Source organism: Colius striatus, chromosome 5 (assembly GCF_028858725.1).
Source record: "Colius striatus isolate bColStr4 chromosome 5, bColStr4.1.hap1, whole genome shotgun sequence".
Classification (NCBI taxonomy): domain Eukaryota; kingdom Metazoa; phylum Chordata; class Aves; order Coliiformes; family Coliidae; genus Colius; species Colius striatus.
In genome coordinates this window covers 21,726,033-21,748,256 of record NC_084763.1, presented here as the reverse complement: position 1 = coordinate 21,748,256, position 22,224 = coordinate 21,726,033, and the positions used below count along the sequence as shown (strand labels likewise).

Genomic DNA, 22,224 nt, shown 5'->3' with positions numbered 1-22,224 from the left:
ACACAAATGCACTAGCAACTTTGTTGCCCCTGTGCTTTCTACATAAAGGCAGAGAAGCCAGACTGCAGTGAGCGCCTTCAGCTACAGAAGAGACTGGGCTGTAGAAATTTCCAGTGGTTTCTATCAAATGTGTACCCTGAACTCTCCCAACCTGAAGACACACCAAGATTCTCTGGCAAGGTAAGAGAAAACATGCTATAAAGAATGACTAGTGGTTTTGCATTGTTTAGAGACCCGGTATCACTCCATGAATTAAGTAGTCAGTAAGCATAGAATAAGAGGCTGTTTCTGCTTTGAGATGGTTTTTGTCCAAAAAGACAATGCAACAAGGATGGGAGGAGAAAGGAAAGGATAGAGGAAACAAACCATGGGTCTAATATCTCATGTAAAAGTTGAAAGCCAGCCAGGAGATGAACAGATCATTTGACTGTTCAGTTGTCATAGCTTATCCTAAGATTATCCTAAGATATCCTTAGGTTATTTAGGTGCCATTAGTAAAGGAGAATTGTGTTGCCTCATGCAGATGGCAACCACAACAGCAGCTATTTCTGTGTTGACCTGTGCACATGAAGACAAAAAAAAAGCATTTCTTCAGTCCTGCACTTCTCCCAAGGGCAGAGGTGGTAGCAATAGCAGTTTCTTGGATGACTCTGTATAGGAAGCAATATTATCGATGTTTTCTTTTTAAACATGTAAGTTGATAATTACTATTCATTAAAATTTATTCCAGGTAGTCTTTTTGTAAAGGATTTTCTCCCATCAAGGCAACAAATTTCACTAGTTAAGTCATACTCTGCTATCTGTAGCCAGATTTTTTCTGTTCTTTATTATCAAAGTTTGCTTGAGAAAAGAATAAGAACTGAGTGTGGATCACAGGAATTGTCACATTCTCATTTTTCTTCCAGAGTATTTGAGGGTTTTTCTGAGTACAGTATCCAGTTGAAGTGCAATTTTCCATTAGCATAAAAACTTGGACAGATTTCTTTTAACTATCATAAGAGTTAAAACCAGTTAAGACCAGGGTATCTCTAATAAACAAAACTCACTGGGTAACACTGACCTTTGGTGACACTCTGCCTTCTAGATCAGATAACTTTGCAAGATTAATATGCAAGAGTTAAGCTGAAAGAAAAAACCTGCCTGAATTATGTATCAAGGGATACAATCACAAAAAAAGATAGATGAAGGATATTTCATTTGTATCTGATTGCACCTTATTTCAGTATAAACCTTTACTTACAGCTTTACAATACTGGTGCCAGCTTCTGTGCAGATTACAGACCCGGAAGAGCCATCGCAGAAGGCTCTATCCAACTCTCCCCTTGCAGTGACAGTGTCACCCAGGTACTGTATACTTTAAGTACATAGGCACTGTATCAGGTCTAGGGAACTATCCAGAAGACAGTCACTCCAACATGTAAATGGCTGGGCTGACATTATGAAAATACTGATGTATTCAAAATTAGGCATGTGCTAAGGTAATGATGCCCACTCTTCTGCGGCTGTCATTTGAAAAAGGGCGACGTTCCATGTGTCACTGAGTCCAGAGATATCACACTTTGCTCCAGCAGAGATCAATGAGGGCCTGTTTGTTAGTATATTTGGTAGTGGCCAGGAACAGAAAGTCTGAGAGTAGAAAATATATAACAATTCTAGAATAATGGGGATGAGTTCCCCACTAGTGCCTAAAACTGCAGGTAAGTGCCTAAAGTGGAGTCAAAGACTCCACTGTGTCTTTGTAAGTGGATTTCAAGGAGGGGAAATTTCTCAAAGGGAGGGAATTCATGTGAACTCCCAAGCTGGCAACCAAGTCCATGACTTAAGAGAAGCCAAACCAATACAGACCTACTGCAGACATTCACTCCAAATCCCAAGCAAGTTTTGCTGCTCACACTGAGCTCAGGCTGACTGGCCAGGCACCTTTCTAAATGCAATGTGTGTGGACACTGTCAGAAACACCCTTCTGTTCAAATATTTGTTAAACTAGAAAATTTTATTGTAAGATGAGTTTACTTTGCACATGATTACAGTCCACAAAGCCTTTCCTTAGGTAAACAATTATGCCAGAATTAGCTAGTGAGGATGATTGCTTTGTAGGGTCAAGGCCATTAGGTCTCCATCACTCATCTTAACAAACATGTACAGGAAATTATTTTTGGAATTAGCATTTTAAAATGAATTGGCATGTCCTTCCATCCTTGTTCAAACAAACCCTCCCTTTTCCAGCACTTTGAATATAACAGCATGAAGGAAATCCAGCTTGGTTCTGCTCTGCTGTTTTGCTTTGATGTCAGACACGGGAAGGTTATCCCTCAAAACTGTACAAAGGAGACAGACCACAGCCAGCAGCAGTGGGATGTTCAGGAGGTGAGTAGTGACTCAGTTGTGAGGGGAAGGCAGCTGACAGTGACTGTGGGATCACTGGGTACTTGACAAGACTCACAGCTGGCGAATGGACAAGGTATGTGAAGTGCAAGTTTCACTTCTGTACCATTTTCACACAGGAATTTTAGGATGCCTCTTGCCCATTTATGCTGTCTATGTGAAATAAATTTGGTTTATAAATACAAATTACAGAAACCCTACCTAAATTCCCATGTCCTTGCTTTAACTGTTGGTCTTATTGTCCTTATAGGAATAGAATCAAAATTGGTGGGTGTGAAATAACAGCAGGGCAAATTCTTGCCCACTTCTTTTGGATAGAGGAGGGGTCAAAGTACTCTGAACCCACTCAAATGAGACATTAAAATTTCTCCTGCATTAGCAAGCTTCCTCTTAGAGGAATTCAGTATTATTCAGTGGACTTCATCAAGCAGAGCAGGAACTCCTCTACAAGACTGAAAACTGTCTTACAGACAGCCTGAGTAAATAGCAGTTACAGCAGTTGTAGGGATAGTGGAATACTCTGGTAGAGTTCCTCCTGTAATCTGCTTTGATTCCTAAGGGAAGCACTGGTTCTTTTGAAATTTTGTGGCCTGTAGTACTGTAGTTGGTGCTGATGACAACCTGTAGCCACAGGAAACAAAGAGTGAATCACAGAATGGTCGGGGTTGGAAGGGACCTCTAGGGATTATCTAGTCCAACCCCCCTGCTAAAGCAGGTCTACCTCTCACCTTGATCATGTTGCACAGGAACATATCCAGGTGGGTTTGGAAACCTCCAGAGCAGGAGACTCCACACCCTCCCTGGGCAGCTTGTGCCAGGGCTCCCTCACCTGAACAGTAAAGAAATTTTACTCATATTCAATTGGAACTTCCTGCAATCCAGCTTGTGCCCATTACCCCTTGTCTTGTCACTGGGCACTATAGAAAAAAGTCTTGCCTCATCCTCTTGATGCCTGCCCTTTAGGTATTTATAAGTGTTGATAAGGTCCTCCCTCAGTCTTCTCCAGGCTGAACAGCCCCAGGTCCTGCAGCCTTTCCATATGAGAGAGATGCTCCAGTCCCCTGATCATCTTAGGGGCTCTCCACTGGACTCTCTCTGGAAGTTCTCTATCATTCTTGAGCTGGAAAGCCCAGAACTGGACACAAGACTGCAGATGAGGCCTCACCAGGGCAGAGTAGAGGGGGAGGAGAACCTCACTTGACCTGCTGCACACACTCTTCTTGATGCATCCCAGGATGCCATTGGCCTTCTCGGCCACAAGGGCACATTGCTGGCTCATGGTCAGTTTGCTGTCCATGAGACGTTGCAGGTCCCTCCTCCACAGAGCTGCTCTGCAGCAAGTCACTCCCAGCCTGTAGTGGTGCATGGGGTTGTTCCTGCCCAGGTGCAGGACTTTGCTCTTGCCCTTGTTGAACTTCATGACGTTCTTCTGTGTCCAAGTGATTGAAGAGATTTGTTGAATTCTGCCCAAACCACTCCTATCAGCCACAAGAGGAATTGTGAGTACTCACCATGCCCTGCTCTCAAAACTAAACCTAGTCATTATGTTTTGAGTGACACAAACATTTTTGAGCAACGAGTCATTATTGATTATGTACTGTATGCAAAAAGTTTCAGAAACACAGCCTAGCTTTTACTGGAAGTCCCTTTTTTTTCAAATTGTTCTCTCCCTTCTTCTCTCATTTTGCAGAATGGAATGATTGTCCATATCCTTTCTGGCAAATGCATAGAGGCAGTGAAAAGCAAAGATGAGAAGGACTTGGTCTTGCGTGCATGTAACAAGAATCCAAACCAGGTGTGGCAGTTTGAACGTTCCCATGTGCTACGTCAGAGCTGACTGACAGGTCTCTGTAGAGGTCATGTCTACAAAATTTAACATTACTTCTGTTTGGGATTCAAGATACATTTCCTACATGGACAGAAGAGATGTTTGTATTTGCAGGGAAGTTAGGAAGGTCTCTCCTTTGAAAGCCTGGCTCAAATAGTTGCCATCAGTTCCTGGTTTGTTCAGCTCTAGCTAAATTTTTTATTTATTCTGTGAAGTAGGGAACAAAGGTACTGTGTGAACCAACAGATTCTCAACTCTGCTATTGCAGAAGACGGTTAAGTTTGCCCTTTGAAAGAAACATGGAAAATTGGCTGCCAGACAGCTTGTCTTTAGCATATTCTGTGACTTCTGAGGATACAGGAAAATGAATGTTTATGAAACTTTTGAAGCTGTAAGAGGAAGCCAGCCAAACCAGGATAAGAGTTGAGCCATGTTCTACAGTGCACTCAATTCATAAAATACTAAGTTTTCTCTGCTTAAAAGTAGTAGATGTTTTCACATGCAATAGCTAAAGTTTTGTTTTTCAGCTAGCCTGAGCCAAATTTCTACCCTATATGAGATTGCACGGAGCATAAATTAGCACTTCATTAGACACTAAATGCTGTAATTGATTTGGAATACCAATAGTCCTCAGTGTCTGGCACATCCTTCCTTAAATCCTTCATCCACGGTCTAATTTAGATGGGAGCATGAGACTCAAATATTAACAATTTTTTGTTTTTAATGAAATTTAAGAACAAGTCTTCAGGAAACTTTTGTGGAATATGGAAGAAGACTGAACTAGATTAGAAAGAAGGATAACAACTTTCCTTCTTATTTTGAAATGGAAAGTATCAGTGGCATCCATTTGCTCTTACAAAGCTATGGGATGAGCTTATTTTTATTCCAATGACAAAGGTGAGGGCTGAAAACAGGAAATAAAGGGAAACAACAGTGGCTGCCTGGGAAGAATATACTGGTGCCTCCTTCCCCTTGCTTCCAGCCTGAGTTAAGCCTTCCACACTGTGAAAGCAAGTACGTTTTTCACACTGTTGCTTTTAGCCAAAATCTTTTAGATTCTTGTTGTCATGGGTCTCCAAGCTGATCCTCAAAAGACAGCAGCATACAAAATTTTCTACCCAAGCTTCTTCCGCAGAGCCTGTATCTCTGCTGACCACCTGCCTTGCACCAAAGGGAATGAGAGCTGATATTAAGTAATAAGAATGGTCTCATACAGTATGCACTAGCAAAGCAAAATCCTATCACTATTTTGTTAGGGGACTTTTAATTTTTGAGTTAAGACCAGTAATGGTGACACTTTCCAAGAGCCTACTAAGACAGAAGAAGATTTGGGAGCTTTCCCATATCAGCACCACACCTGATTTATAGTATAAATCAGTCAGAACTGTATGTATTTATTAAAGAGGAAGAGCATCATTAATGAACTTAGTTTTTGATTCATTTTTTTTCCAGAGACAGAAGTCTGGGGTTTTTTTGTAAACTGTACAGCACATTGAACTTCAGAGAAAGAAAGGAATAACAGAATATTCTGCTTAGATCCTTTGATTCACCTGCTCTTGGTAAATCATAATACATTGGTTCAAGCATATAAAATTGGTTACAACAGAAGATACAAACAACATTCCATGTTACGTTGTCTGAAATATTTCCCAATAGGGTCTCTGTTTCCTTTGCGTGCTACAGATTCCACACCATGTTTGGGCATCACTCCAGTCACCTTAATTACCACTTAGTCTTTCTTTGATAGCATCAGAATCTAATACAATTTGCTGCTATGTCATTTAAAATCTCCTGTGACCTTCCTGAAAATGCTTCAACTTTCAGCTGAAAGGATGCTAGCAACTTCTTCCAGAACACCAAGTGATGTCTGATCACTGCCCAGATCTAGGGTGAGAAAGAGAATTTCCAAAACTGCATAAAAGCTGAATGAAATGCTGTTTTAACGACATGTGATTCCTTTGTTTTGTAAGTAGGCCAGATTTTTAAATTATGTATTATTTATTATATTTTGGACCCTACACTGGCAATATCATTCCTTCAGTGTTTAGCCTAACGCTAAAAAATGCAAATATAAATAGGATGTTTGATCACAAGTGGGATTTATGAAAATATTTTTTGTTTAGAGAGGAAATGTTTGGAATTAGGAGATGTGGACATCCTCATACTGCTTTTTAATATAACAATAAAAATCCAGAAAATAAGGTTTGCTGTAGATATATGTACAATAGAAAAACATGTTACCTAATACCTCCTCTGACAAGAAAATGAAAACCTGTGGTTCAGTACCATTAAAAAATATTTATTATGCTTGTTTCTTTCAGTAACACTGTAAATGCCTGTTTTGTTTCCAAGGGGACTAAACTCCAGAGCACGGGACAGAAGGGAGCTGTGGTGTAACCTAGGAGGTCTCTGTACAGGGGCAGCCGAGGGGCACATATGTGGGCCAAACCATTGAGCACATATCCCTCTAATATAAACATAACTTGCCATTACACACACACACAAATCAACACAGGGAGAACATCTGTCCCCAGTTTTTCCTAGTTTCCTTCCCGCATGCCTTTTAAATGCATTGGTTGGGTGTACTAATGCCGTTTCCCCATTGCGGTCACTTACACTTTTGCCCCTGTGGTTAGATGCATTAACCAGACCCTTCTCCTCATGTTGGTTGTACAGGGGGCTCACAAAAGGGCTCTGCTAAGGATGCTAGTGTGTTTCCCTCATCTTTGCCCATCTTTCATACAAAACTAGCAGAGTGATGCTTTGAGCATCACAAAACATGGAGATACTTTTAATTCTTTATTTAGACGGGGACAACATCTCAGGTTACTCTGATTCCCATTGACAGGAGGAAAGCATAAGAACAAAATGTTTCAGGCAAGAATGGAGTAGCAGTTTTAGCTTTCAAGGCCTCTGAAGCAGAACCTTGGGCAAGAGCAATGGAGTTCCAGCATAACATGGGCAAACATCCTATAGTCTAACTTCACCTGTTTCTTTGAATTTGCCAACCCAGGCATAATGAATGCTTTGAGCAAAACCCACCCAAGACACTGACTAAAAGGTCAGATTCAAGAACAAGTCACCTTTTGGTTGAAAACGCTTACAAAATAGCCTGGTTTATTCCTCTTCCAGCGAACTGGAAATGGAAGAACGTAAAGGCTTGAAACATTACTTTTAAGCCTAGACCCAGTTGATACAGTTGGTATTGACTGTAGATTGGAGTTTTGTCCTCTTAGGTGAGGTGTCATCACTAATGCAGAGAAACAGAAAGGCCGAGTTTCTCTCTGTGCTACCCTGAAGTTTGAGCAGGGGGATGGTTATAGCAACCTTGAAGCTAAATCCTGTAGCAGAGAAATGTTCAGGGTAACTCACGGTCCACATATAAGTGCCTCCAGCTCCTTCCTTAGAGGCATTGATTGAGCTGTAATGCTTAGCAGTAATGCTTACTAAAATGCAATAGCTTCCATTACAGATTTCCCCAGGAAGAAATGAGACTATGCTGAGGCAACCAAGACAGAACAACAACAGCTTAGATTTGCGTAACAGCTGGAAGGTGACACATGAGTGAGAGCTTTCAGATGCTGCCTTTGTATCTCATTTTATCTCCAACAGCTTGATTCAAATTATGAATGTATTGGAAGAGAGTAAAAAAGGAGTGTTTTGTGAATATTGGTAATTTCTTGGCTCATGTTTTTAAGCTATGCAAACTGCACACTTCTGCCCTGAATAAAATATATTGGTGCACAGTGAAATGTATTTTTATTCCTTTTCATTTTTATATTTTTCTATGGTGATTCTTTTTCCTCATGCTGCAGAATAGCTGCTCTGCAAAGAACCCTGTCAGAAAGCCTCCAGTGACAATGCTTTCATTTAGCTGTCACCTAATGGTCTTGCAGAAATGTATGGGCGGACTCTGCCTTCACCAACATCTTAGACAGGTGTTGATTTTATAGTCCTTTGCCGTAATTGGTTGCAATGGAAAGCTCTGAATAGGGACTACAGAAGTAGAGTCCCTGGAAAGCACTATCTCTAGCACACTCTTCAGACAGCTCACAGCTGTGTCTTCACCAGGTGGCTTGCAACAATGTACTACTATCCTGGTTTAGGCCCATCCAGGGACAAAAGACCACAATTAGACTTAAGTACCACAGACCCTGGAACTCCCAAAGGACACGGAGGGCTTAATTTGCCACTTATGATCCTGGACAAAACAGACCAGGCTACTCAGCTTGGGAAGAAAACAGAAAGTAATTTAATCTGCCTCCATGTAAAACACAACAAAGAGAAATACCCAATGGAAAAACAAGAGTAAGGCGAATGATGGAAGTGCAACCAGTCCTTTAAGATCACCTTCCCCCCCTACCCGTTGTCTCTCCCTTTGCCCGGTATCATTACCTCCTCTCTCCATAAGCAGTGCCGGGGGCAGGGAATGGGGGGAGCAGTCAGCCCTTGCCTGATGTCTCTTGCCACTTATCACACTCCTGAGTAGAATTGCTCCTCGCCAGCCCTCCCTTGCTCCAGCTTGGGTTCTCCCACACACTGGGCAGCCCAGCACAGGCCACTCCAACAGGATGCTGCAACCCCAGTTCGTCTTCTCTGGGTTGAGGTCTACACTGCTTGCCCTCTTACCTGGAGTCTCCAGCTCTCATCCCCTCTGTCACTGGGTCTCTGCTTCTCACCACGTGCTACAATGCTGTCTCTATGCACTTCAAATTCCCGTCCTTAAATAGTGATGGCAAAGGCACCAGATTGGCCCAGCCGGGATGGAGGTGGGGCCAAACCTCAGAGCGAGGGAAAAGTCCGAGAAACCTTTACCTGCACGGCAGCCCCCTCCTCCTATTACCAAGCAAAAGCAGCTCCTCCCAAAGCCATGACAACTAGAAAAAACAATCCGGCTCCATGATCTGGGAACAGAGGGCATGGTATTTTTGCTGTCTTTCTAGCTGTAAATGGTGGGTTTTTTTGTAAAGCAGCTACCTGACTTGGTGATTATGATGCATTGGACACACGGGATGGGAGTCTCCTTCTCTGGATATTTTCAAAACCTGCCTGGATGCACTCCTGTGTGATGCATCATCTGTGATCTAAGTGGACCTGCTTTAGCAGGGGGGTTGAACTAGATATCTCTAAAGGTCCCTTCCAACCTTACCATTCTGTGGTTCTGTGATTAAACTTGGTTAATTGCAGCCACTTTAACAGTAGTCATCACTAAGCTAATTGTCTAGGCTGCTTCTACTGGTCTGCAGAGAATACTTCCAGAGGAAACATCTTTTCAAAGACAAGTATTTAAACAAGATGGGTGAATCACTAACTAGAAGTGATTGCTTTCTCTACTTTTTTCTACAGAGAGTCTTGATGATTAATTTAGATGGCACGTTTAGCATTTAAACTCGAGTTAGGGGGAAGAAAAACTAGGCTAAAATCCCTTCCAGGTGCCCAACCCCAATGCCCAGCTCTTCCGATTCCCGTCAGATCTGGTTTTAGGCATAGAGATATCAGACGAGAACAAACTCTCTTGCTACCATCTGCAGTTTCCTCAAATCAGCTTAGAAACACCAGCACTTTTTTTTTCCCCAAGACAGCTTCTTTGTTCACAATCTGAGAGACTCCACTGTGTAGGAGGGTGTATTACAGCATGATCTGATCCTAATGGAGTAAGAATTCAAATTTTCAGAAGAGTTTTGAATATTTGGAAGATGTTAACTCTAATATTAATGACAAATCTTATACATCTTTCTGCTGAGTAGGCTAGAAAGTTACAGCAGATTTTCATAATACAGAGTTGATACAGGTGTCAGGATTGTTAGCAAGGTTCTTCTTTTCAGCTTGAATTTAACTTATATCCAGACCAGCCTAAAGTCTGGATATATTATTCCATTTCTGAGTAGCCACATGGTGACTTTTGTTAAAGTCCAAGGCCTTTGGTAAAATTCTCATGATATTTATTTACACCAACAGTAATTTAGTGTTACAAATTGAGAAGATGGTGAAAATAACCCATTTTTTAAAATATGCATGATATAAAACCACAAAACTTATTTTAAACTAATGTGAAGTGGTTTGTGCAATTACTCACAAGATTGCTACCACAAATCTCCATTCTTTAGGTGAACCTGCTTCTGCAGGGGGGCTGGACTAGATGATCTCTAAAGGTCCCTTCCAACCCTACCATCCTATGATTCTATGATTTATTGGTCTCTCAGACTTACAGACTGATAAAAAAATTATCTAATAACATCACTTACATTTTTGTGGGCAGAAATGAGCTTTAAAGGATTACATCCTTTAGTATTGTTTTTCACAGTATTTGTGCTCAACTTCCTAACTTAATATCCCACTAGGTGAAAACTGGTTTATTTTCAGTCTCTTTTTCATCATTTAATGTGACATTTACATGAAAAATTTAATTACAGATATGAAAGAAAATCAGCTGGTACTCTCATGCATCAGGAGTTCATCTTTCAAGATTTAGAACATCAGATATTTATATCTGAGTACAAACCATTGGGAGGCTGCTTCAAACGGTGCATTCTGTCAATCACTCTTTATACATATGGTTTGGGTCTACTAACAAACTAGAAGTGGTCGAAAGCTGTAGCCAAACAAAAATGTTTAATGCAAAACAGTTCTATAGAGAAGACAGTTCATTGCATTAGTGTTTTCTTCTTTTTCTTTCCCTTTTATTGTCACACACTGCCTGCTTTGCCATCTAGAATTCAAGAGCCAAGCAGTGAACAAAGAGACAGTTTCCTAATTAGAATATTTCAAGTGGCAGATGCATAAAACTCATCATGTCAATTAAAAATAAGCCTCGCAGTAAAAGTCTCATTGGCCAAGTTGTCTATCTAAAATACTGGCTTTTTGTTGTCTTATCTAATTTGTGAATGTGTCATACCCATCAAAAAATCATCATCTGTGGTGCCAAGAGCTGCCTTCACTTACAAATCAGTCAACTACTCCCGTATCCTAGAAGGCTGCTTAGCCTGGCTGAGCCAGGAATGCTTCCTGAGGTCACACCGCTCAGATCACCAGCTGCCGCAGCACGACCCCAGATGGTGGCAAGAGATGCTTCTTCGGGGCAGTTCGCAGTTGATTCCTTTGTTTGTAGAATAAAGGAAGCACTAATTTCCTAGCGTAAGGAAGTGTGGTCAGTCCCAGTGCCCGCGGAGATGCGCTCACGTACAGCCTCAGGAACTGAGCCCAGGGCTCATGAGAAGGAAAGAACTTTTAGTTTTGCGTAAACAAGGAGCGGTTTGGGCTCGAGTTCCTGCTGTTGGAACAACCTCCTGCATGCAGCCCGTGACAGAACTCTGAGGGTTCCCTAGTGCCAAGAACAACTCTTAAATCACTGATGAGAGGGAAGGGTGAAATAAAATAGGTCTTGACACTGGAAAAAACCCCTTGATAAGCAAGTAAGTACAAAAGGACCATCATTTGCCAATTACAAGAAAAATGTCTGTCTTTTCTGAAAAACATAGTATTTCCTACACTTTCATTCAACACTAGTCTTTGCAACACGATGGTCAGGCTTGGCAGAGAGCAGCAATTCCACTTTGCAGAATTTCCAAGGTTTGTGAGTTCTATCTGATTTCAGTGTGGAGCAAGAGTCAGTGATTCCTTTATTCTCTGACACAGAGCTCACCGGAGATGCCCAGGCCAGGCTGCCCACGGCAAGGTGCTGGGCTTCCTTTCTCGTCATCCCACTGTAAGAAAGGACGTTTTCCTCTGGGATGTTTTGCTTTCAACAAGCTGGCAAATTTTGATAAAAAACTTTTGCTGGAATTTTCTTTGCCAGCTGTAGTGAATGTATTTAGAACAAAAGCATGCCAGCACAGACTGCAGACTCAGCAGGATGAGGAAAAACAGTATTCAGCTTTAAACAGAGAGAAAGACTAGAGAAAAGTGGTAAATGGGAAAAGATGAATTTAATTTTGATTCCCAACTATGTCCATCTATTTCTTTTTACAGCACTGGAGTACTGTTGAACAATCCAACAGGGTTATAACCATAACAGCAGCCTCAGGTTTATGTTGCAAGCCCTAACGGAGTGACTGGCAGGGTAAGCTTTTACCTACACTTTCATGCATTCGGGCCATTTGCTCTCTCTTTGCTTTCCTCTGCACCTTGGGTGCTTTTCATCTTTCCTTACCTGCAAAAGGAAGCCCTGGAGGGGAAAGGATGAAGTGGGAGGCTGCAGATTAAGGACCCAGAACTAAGTCCTTGAAGTTGTTTCAGCTGGTGGTAGCTGCCCTGCTGTTGAGTATCTTGGCATTTGATTCACTCCTGGTTTCCCTTAGCATTTCACTTGTCAGGTAGATTTGAGCAAGCACAGCCTTCCTCCACAATTCAACCCTCTCCTCCAACTTGGGTGGCATGATCTCAGTCCTGCTCCTCAGCCACATGACAGCAATGTCCAAAAATTGCTCTGGATTGGGGGCAAAGCCAAGCTTTTGAGTTCAAAAGCCAGATGCCATTCCTGTCATCTGCCTAGCACTAACCCTTGCTGTAGGCCAGCCCACTGAGGCTTTCGGTGACAGGACACTAGGGTCCAGCTTGTGAGAATGCTCTCGTGTCAAACACAGAGGCACTTGGTGCTTCATTTCCTTATTATTTTTTGTGACTCCTTTCCTTATTATTTTTAGGACTTCTAGTGGCATTTGTAGAGAACATCACCTTGAAAAGCTCTTAACATGAAAGAAAGACATGAAATACCAGTATGGCCACGAACTCCAGCCAGCAAGGAATGAATGTCAAAATGCCATTTCTTTAATTAACATTCTGGGTTTTCTCCAGGAAGTTACCTCATCCTTTTCCTTCTTACACAGGATACAGCAAAAGAATAAACTGAAATGGAGCTCTCCATTTGTGGGAGTATGCTTTTGTGATAATCAAGGAAAAATATGCTGATTTTTTAGAAAAACTACCTTTTGTCTCTTCTGGCACCCCCAAAAAACATCCTCCTATTCTTCTGAGCACAAGCTGTTCAAATCCAGGGCTGCTACTGCCTAAATCAATTGAGGACTAAATTCTGCCAGGAAAATATCCAAGACATAAAAGACACTTATAGTTACTGGTGATTTCTATGTCATGCCTGTCAGTAATCTTTTTAGCAAACAGCTATACTCAATTATTGATATTTCATTATGGGGTTTCAAGGTGACTCTGTACATGACAGGTTAAAACTCTAATTTTCTCTCTCTCAATAGGAGTACTCTTGGCACGATGAACATTGGAAATGTCCTGCAGAACATCTGTCCCTCCAGATAATCCTCATTTTGACCCTTGACAACAAAAACCTGTTGTTTTTTGTCTGTAGCCCTTATCTAGATCATTCCAGCTGTGCCAGTACCATTAAAACCTTCCACACTGCGTGGATCTAGTCCTGCCAGGACGGCAAATTCCCCCTCTGAAGTGATAAGGACGTAAAGCTGCAAGCAGGGTAAGAGCAATTAATACCTGCTCCTATACAAGGTCTCACCAGTGCAGTTATGTTATTAAAAATGTTTAAAACACATCTGCAAAATAAATAGTAAAATGCAAAAAAAATAACAACCCTCAACCCCTAGATGTGGACAAAGTCCACATCCAGCAAGAGCACAGGACAGCCGTATCCTTTTTTCTTGGTTTTGGCAATAATAAGACAATCCTAATGGAGAACACAGGAGAGCAAATCACAGCAGGAGAAATGGCAGGACATTTGAGGAGGTTATTTCTCAGACTGTGAGAATGTGCAGGTGGTCATCTGTTCTACTGAGACCAAGATTTTTCGCTTTCTGCTGGACGTGTCAGAAATACGCACAAATCTAAACGTGATGTTTCCTCTCTGCCCCATTTGAGAGGCTCATCTCTCTTAGCTTTCTGGTTGTTTTCTGCCCAACTGGCTAGAATGAAAAAACAAGGATGGAATTTCCACCAGCAAAATAACTATATTGTGAACTACAGTCTTGGAATCGTCAGTTCTTGGCAGGCATGAGCAATGAATTACAATAGCTCTATCTGGGAGAAAATATAGAAAAGAGTCTGCATGGTAAAAACCTGCAGAGTGTCAGAATGAGCAAAAGTCAACAGAATTTACATTGATCAAACACATTTGTCAGGTTTAAAATATGACAGTCAACCCATTAAGAGTAGACTAGTGAAACTCAGTAGTTTCAGGTTTTCTGAAAAGGATGTTTCTGAAGAGTCACTATACCCCCAGGCACAGATGGTGTCTCTTCAAATCTCACTAAGGCATTTTGCTCCTCAGTGTGTTGCACAAGTCAGGAGCACCAAGAGCATGCGCAACACAGTGAGAGTGTGTTCGGGTGCCTCCGATGGCAGGGCCAACAGCCTGACCTCATGAGCAAGGTATGGTGATAGAGGCCGATTCAAATCAGGTATCCTTATCAGGAGGGTATTGCAATAGAGATTGCATAGCTGCTGAACAAAATAAGAGAACAAAAAGAACCCAGCAACAATGTACGCACACAAAAAAAATCCAAACCAAAACCAGACTCGTTACTCACTGAGTAAAGTCCTCTGAAGAGTCAAACTTTAGAGGAAGCAAAACTATTCACAGATTGGTGTCAAGTGCCAGCCTACGTGGAGGGATGGTGCAGGGTGAGAAACACTGTGATATTTTATCTCAACATATTCAGAATGAAATGAATCAGTTCCTAAATGCTGAAATGCTTCAACTGACATTTTTTGACCAAACTGATTTTTATGAATTTAAAATCTCCTACCTATTTTTCAGTTCAATAAGAAATAAACAAAACAGGAACTGTATCTGATCAAGAGCAGTCACAGAGTGCACCCTTTGGCACTTCCAATATAGCTCTGGTGAGGACAGCATCTTGCTCCTAGAAATCAAGGTTTTGTTTGTGGTTCTGCCTCACTCTGAGCTGTAATAGCCCCAGATGTGAATGACACCAAAATGCACTTGCCTAGTCTGATCTTCTGTCTCACACAGTGAAACAGCAATCAGTCTGAGTCTGAAATATTTATGAGAGCAAGTCAGGAAGGGCAGAAAACCCAGAAATTTATTATTTACATGTCTTTTATTCTCTGTTTCTGTGAAGTTCATTTAAATTCTGACCTTCTGTGGAGTGAAATGGATCTGAGATAACGAGCCTAAAGCAGCCTGAATTACTCCAGATTTACACAGCTGTGCTGGATGGCAGGGTCTGCCTTGGACCATTTTCTATTAGCCATGTTTCACAGGGTGCTCTGTGCCTAGGGCTCAGAGTAGCTCCAGTTTAATCTTCACAAGCTGCCCTTGCAAGGCAACCTGCAAACATGTTTACAGATCTAGCATGGTAATTTCTTACTCTTTGAGTTGATTAGCCTGTCAGAAATTAATCTCTTTCTTCAGACCTCTATTTTTGCAGGTGCTCCTGGTATAAACCCCTCATCTGTACAAAAACGAACTAGACAAAATGTGCAGACGCTTTATTTGGCATGGAAAGAAACCAAGGACACGGCCCTGCTATGGTTGCAAAAATAAAGAGTGTGAGGAACTTGGCCTTCCTCAATGGAAACTCAACATTTGGGTGGCCCTGCTGTAGTCTGTGTGGGGCTGGCAGTCATTGTCTCTGAATGAAGAGGCTGCCTTAACCTGGATGCCTATCAAATCCTCTCTCCGTGAGACTGTGCATTTGGCAGAGGTACTGACAGAAATCCTCTGGCTGGGAAAGCACAATCAAATCCTGTTAGGCACAATATCTTGAGAAGGGGGTCTGTTAGTTAAAACACCGAGCAAGTTTGACTGCGGTTGTTTGGCGTTTTCTCTGGTCACTCACTTATTTGAATTCTCCTTCAGTTATGAAATTCCCAGACTTGAAAAAACTATCAAGGATAAGGGAAAAAAGGCATTTGCAAAGATCTGAGTGTTTTTTAGTGACCAGATTAAATTCTTTCAGTGTGTATCTTCTACACATCACCCCTCACTTGCTGTATGCACAGGGAATAATCACGCAGCCCTAACCCCTAGGTTGCTTGCTAGGTTTACTGAGCAAGAAACAAATTCCCAGATCGGTGTCTGAAGAAAGAGCTGTGGTGGGGAGAAAATCCTGTCCCTCACACAGAGGAGGAGGTGGGCCCTCTACCAGCACATCCTCCCGCTACCATGCACTTTCAGTGTGCATAGAGGAAATCTGCACAGGAAAACCTGAGGTACCAGCCCTCTCTCTTGCTCACCCTTGCTTCCACAGCAAAATCACATCTCAGGATTGCTAAAATCTTATATCTGGATTGCTAAGCAGCTCACAGCAGAGGTGTAGGGCCACAGAAACATATTTTGATGCCTAAGACAGGATGCCAGTTTGGTGTACCATCACCTGCTCTCCCCTGGGCCTCATGTCAAGCGATATTAAAAACACAGTCTTGGTTCCAGTTCAAAGCAGTGCTTGAACTGCACGAACCATCCCTGGCAGGGAGCGTGTGTTGCTGTTGCTGTGGCCTTTTCACAATCCTACAAGAAGCCCATCAGTGTCCCACTGTTCATCATCCCACAGTTTGGGAATTTTGCTGTTTGCTTCAACAAGAAATGGATTAAGTTCCCAACTCAACAGCTTTTACTTGCCTGAGGAAAGCTCGTAGGCTCTGACCTCAGGCTGTTTGCAAAGCCTGTCAAAAACCATTTGTGCATGGAGACTGCAGCAGCGAATATCACAGTTAAGGCTAAAAGGCAATTCTATGCCAAGCTCATTCTAGGTCACTAGCTTCCTAAGGGTATTCTTCCAAGAAATAGCTTTATCTTGTGTAGTTCTGCAAGAGGAGAGAGACTGTGAGTAATAATTAACCCCTTCTTCAAAAGGAAAAGTAAGAATTCTTCATTCTATCACATTCATCACTCATAATTTATTCAGGATGAGACTGGTTTGGTTTTTTTCTACAGGCCAGTATTTGAAAATAAAAATCACAAGGAAATGGAAGATTTGAATGAAAAAAAATTCTTTGCCCTTTCAAAAAGTACCCACAAACACTGCCCTAGTCATTATTAGACTCTTCATTAGCTGCAAGGCAGTGCTGGGGATGGGATGAGACCAAGGAGGCTCTCGGTCTGCTCCAGGACAGCTGGTTCTTCTGCCATAGTTCACCTCGGCTTCTAGGATGGACAGAAGCTTTCTTTACCACCTCTGAAATGGCACTCTGATGGGTGGTTCATCTGTATCTCTACCTCCAGACTGTTTTCATATAGAAATGTAAAGTCTAGTTCTCCTTATCAAACTAACAGAAGCACACCAGAACCCATCAATGTGGTTACACCTGTGCAGTGCTCTGAGGGTCACAGAAGCCTCTGCATAATACACTAAGTCAAATATATTCTACTATAATGAGAGAAAAGGTGGCATAAAGTAGGCTTCATATTTTATCTACTTTTTTCCTACATTTAATTAAATGAAATGTTAATCTTTAAATCTGACACAAGCTACAGAATCAGTTCTAATCTAAGTTAAGGAGTGACATGAAATGATAAATTTATGCTGCAGTATACAAAGTTCAGCTGGAGCTCACCAGTCTCCCTATTGTCTTAAACACCAGGAGTTTGCATTGGCTTTGCATAGGTATACAATTTCCACAGAAAGAAGCAGCAATGGGCCTGTGATCAGAGATATGCAGAAATGAGAACTTTCAGCAGTATGTATTTCAATGTATTAAAAAAAACCAAAAAAACAAACAAACCAAAAACCTCCCTTGAAAAAACTACTTTTTTCCTAGGGAGTGTGACAGAGTCAACTCTTCCTACACTTGTGTTTTGTGTAAACACTGTATGAGAAAGATCATGCTGACAAGGGCTGCAGCTAATTGAGAGTTCTGGGAGAGTGGAATTACTTTTACTTGAAATAATGAATATGTCAAAAAGTTGTTCTCTGACTTGTTCAGAAGGACTACAAGTAAAGCCCAAGCAAAAACATTTGCCATGGAGCAGAAAGAGCCTGAAGAGGGCACTGAAAGAATGCCTTATGGGTCAGTGTATTGCCAGCTCCTGTTGATTTTCCCCAAGTCTTGTGCATAGAATCATAGAATGGCACAGGTTGGAAGGGAGCTTTAGAGATCACCTAGTCCAATCCCCCTGCAGAAGCAGGGTCATCTAGATCAGGTCGCATAGGAACATGTCCAGGTGGGTCTTCAATCTCTTCTCCAGACTGAACAGCCCCAGTTCCCACAGCCTTTCCTCGTATGAAAGATGTTCCATTCCCCTGATCATCTTGAGCATCTTTCCCTAAAGCAACAGCTTCAGCATTCAAACATGATAAAGATCTTAAAGTGACCACCACACAACTGGAAAGAAAATCTTGGTAGCAAAAAGAGAACATGATCCCTACAAACTTCAATATGAAATAATAAATAATAATTTTAACATATTCTTTTAATACTATGATTTTAAGACAAATGTTGGATCTTCAGGGGCCCAACTCATAAATTTTGAAAGCTTGGTTTCAGCACCATCAACGAGCTGACTGAAAATCTGTCAGGGAAGTGACTTGGAGAAGAAAACAGGACACTGAAAGTTACACTGTATTATTCACACAACTGAAAATATGGAAAAGAGTAAAAAAAGAAAGAAAAGATGCTTAGTTAATGATTCTGTGATAACAATATATATATATGGGGCAGATATTTGTGAATTAATTACTACTCTGTGATAGCAATTGAAATAACTTTTCTACTAGAAGAAAGCAGGCATAAGATCATAATACTCATGAGTTAGTGTAGTTGCTTCCTTTGAAAATGTTTCCTAACAATGACCTGTTATTTAGGAATCCCAGAAGTTTCTTTCTCATTTACACAGCTGCCAACACTAGTATCACACAAATTTTGAATTATTCCTTTAGATCACCATACACCAGCAGAGCTCCTCCCTTCTCTATGGAGAGGAAAGACAAAGAATGCAGAGAATAAGGGTGGATATTGAAAACTAAGAGTGCTCACAGGGCTATTGCTGCCTCAGAGGTTACTAGTGCACACTGTCATCAAGCTTTTGGCTCAAAAAAAAAAAAAACCAAACAAACCCCAACAATAAAACCCCACACAGGCAGAGCTCTAAAGTACTCTGAGAGACCTTCACTGCTTGACCTGGCAAAGCACTAGATTTGCATGTTGCAGCACTTAAGCAAACACAGAGAATTCCATTTCACTGCTCTGAAGCAGCTGGGCTGCTCTAGAGAGGAAGTTGTTGCAGGAGTTGTGCTTAGCACAAGCCCTGCAGAGGAGCAGCCCTGCTGCTCACCTGCACCTCAGGGCAGGACTCCTCTCGGCTGCCTGTGCCTGGCCGCAGCGCAAATGGCACCAACTCAATCTGCCCTGCCTCCGTGTGACTCGAAGCCTATGCTGGCCTGGTGAGCTGACGAGTATTGGAGGTGACCTGGTGTGCAGTCAGATTGAAACGGTGACAGCAAGGGATGGGAAGGAGTGATGAGCTTCAGCTTTTCCCCTTTGGGTTAGTCCCTTTTGACCCACCTCCTCCCTGACGCAAGGTGACACTGTGACAGCTGTTACCCAGCTCGACACAGCTTCTGGCATTTCTGACCTCTGTCACTCAAAAGGTTTGACCAGTTGGAGGGCTGATGAGCTCAGCACCTTCATGTTTACACTGGATCCTCTGGACCTCTCCCTGACTCCTCCATAGTAGCCACAGCTACTATGGAGAGACATTAAGAAATCAGCATTTTAAGTTACCACAAAGCAGAATCAAATATATGTCCTAACTAAAGACAAACAGAAAGCAATCCACAGAAAATTGCTAAGAAAAAAAATCCATAGCAAACATTTGTTACTACTCGGCAAATTCTACTTGTAAAAACATTTCAAGAACTTTTCAGTGTAACAAACATCTACCCCTACGGTTGGCCTGACCTGAACGTTAAGCTGGAATACAGAGACAGAAATGGAACATGTGGAAGCCGGTTTTGTTAGTGACAATCCACAGTTGTCAGTTCACTTTAACTGATATTTTGGCAGTTTATTTGAAATATGTCAGTATCTGCTTCTTGGCAGATAGGCTTGGTAATCTACATAAGGATCTTTATTAAACTGATGTTCTTTGTGCAAAGGATGTCTCTTTTTTTTGACCAGTGCTTAGAACCAAAATTTAAAGTCACCACGGAGGGAAGAAATGTCAAGGTATTTACATCAGGGTCCTTTAGAACATTACAGCTTCCTCAACAGAAAAACGGAACAAGCCCAACAGCTGAAACTGGTGGCCTAATGACCTCAGCTCTCATCCAGTGTCTCTGTCATGGACTTGTAAGAGCAACTGTTCAAAACTAATCACATTTGTCCCTGACACATGCCACTGACACAAAGGCACAATGAGCCAAAAGTACACGACCTTCTCAGCAACCTTCTTTGAAATGCAAACAAGAGTCTGACTGCTGGGAAAAGCTCAGCCTCTTTAACGAAGAGTAAATTATCTTCCATTCCTTTGCAGAAAAGTGTGGCAAGAGAGTGGCAACAGATCTGTTACACAGGAGTTTAATGGTGTTTAACAGACTTCATTTCAGACCTTGAACATGGGAAGTTTATATTATGTAGTTCCCTCTTCTCTCATTGCCAGTAAACAGGACTGTCTCCATTAATGTTCACGAGTGACGCTGTTTTCATCACTCTGCTCCTCTGTGCAGAGTCAAGGACCTAATCAACTAAATAATCCATCAATCTGCTTGCCAGATAAAAACAGCAAGTAAAAGACTTCTTTGTGTCCTACACAATTGCCTTTTTAGAAGACAAGGGAACCACTGGTTTCTCGGAACACGTAATACCCAAGTTTTGGGTAAGGGTCCAGCATGCTGTGCAAGAGTCTGGGATGCTCTGAAGAAACATTGTGACTAAATTCCAGACAAGGAACACTTCTGATAAGTTATTCAGATTGCCCTGACTGGTGTTTTGGAATTACACAGTACAGAGATATTTTTTAAAAGCTGACTGGAATCACTGGAGTCAAAGGCTTCTTACAAGCTATGAAAACACAGAAGTGGACAGTTCTTTGGCTTTATCATCACTGAGCATTCATGAAGGATGAGCTCTGCTGCTACAGAACTCCTCTCTGCAGAGCAGAGGGGAAAAGCAACAAAACAGCTCAACAGTTCTTAAGCATCTCTCTGATTCGTAAACAGCAGCAACAAGAAGAGAAGCAGATGAGAATCCATCCTTGTTTGGCCTCCTTTTTTGGAGGCAGCAACTACTGTCTTGAGATCCTCAAGATGCTGCAATGAGACTGAGAGAATTTACAAGAGCAAATGTGGCCACATCCTTTTCTAGCAAAGTCAGCCACAACCCTTTACTGTCATTATGCTGTAAAAAAGCGACAGAAAAGCAAGCGTAACACATACTTCCTTAAAGCTTTGAGATATACGTTACCACATCATTTTCATGTGCTTATAAATTGCATCATGCAACTTAGATCCTATTTGCACTTGGTAAGAAGACGTTGACCATGAAACCTAAAGCACCAACAGTCCCACATGATGTAATTAATTCATATTGCCAAAATATCTGTTAAAAAAGCCACTACCTGTATTTCAGCTGAGTGGAAAACACTACAGAGAATCACTTCAGAGCACACACCAAGTAAAACTCAATTGACAAACACATTCTACAACCATGTAGGAATTCAACTATATGAACAGTTCTCTCCACAAGCTTCATAAATGTTTTTATCACAGTGCTTTACCTTCAATATAAAATGAAAGCTGGTTATTTCTGTAAAATCTATGCATTTGTAGAGATGCTACACCTGGAAATGTACTTTGATGTAATATATCCCTGTGTGACCTGATCTAGGTGGACCTGCTTCTGCACAGGGGTTGGACTAGATGATCTCTAAAGGTCCCTTCCAACCCCTACCATTCTATGATTCTCTGGGGTTCCATTTTAAACTTGCTCTACTTACTTTTTTGTAGAACACTTGTGGAAGAATCCTTAAGACAGCTGTGCAGTGGAAATTTGAACAGGAGCTTAAACAGAGTTCCTCTAGAGTTCCTTTATAGCATCTACTGACAGACTGAAACATTTATTATTAACTAACC

General features: G+C 41.7%; 1 protein-coding gene across 6 annotated transcripts in view; it reads left to right on the top strand.

The window, feature by feature from the left end:
* Positions 1 to 20,897, top strand: part of GALNT15 (polypeptide N-acetylgalactosaminyltransferase 15) — a 44,030-nt gene extending 23,133 nt beyond the window's left edge. Inside the window, exons 8-13 of one of the 6 annotated variants that reach the window (XM_061996345.1) lie at positions 49 to 180; positions 1,243 to 1,344; positions 2,227 to 2,367; positions 4,076 to 4,180; positions 12,182 to 12,272; positions 20,628 to 20,897. In XM_061996345.1, the coding sequence (XP_061852329.1) occupies positions 49 to 180; positions 1,243 to 1,344; positions 2,227 to 2,367; positions 4,076 to 4,180; positions 12,182 to 12,256 (555 nt within the window). In that variant the 3' untranslated portion in view covers positions 12,257 to 12,272; positions 20,628 to 20,897. Of the gene's footprint in view, positions 1 to 48; positions 181 to 1,242; positions 1,345 to 2,226; positions 2,368 to 4,075; positions 4,181 to 7,673; positions 7,954 to 12,181; positions 12,273 to 13,419; positions 14,978 to 20,627 lie in introns of those variants that run through there. The other 5 variants (XM_061996344.1, XM_061996347.1, XM_061996343.1 and 2 more) reach the window with 5 other exon arrangements.
* The last annotated feature ends 1,327 nt before the right edge of the window (positions 20,898 to 22,224 follow it).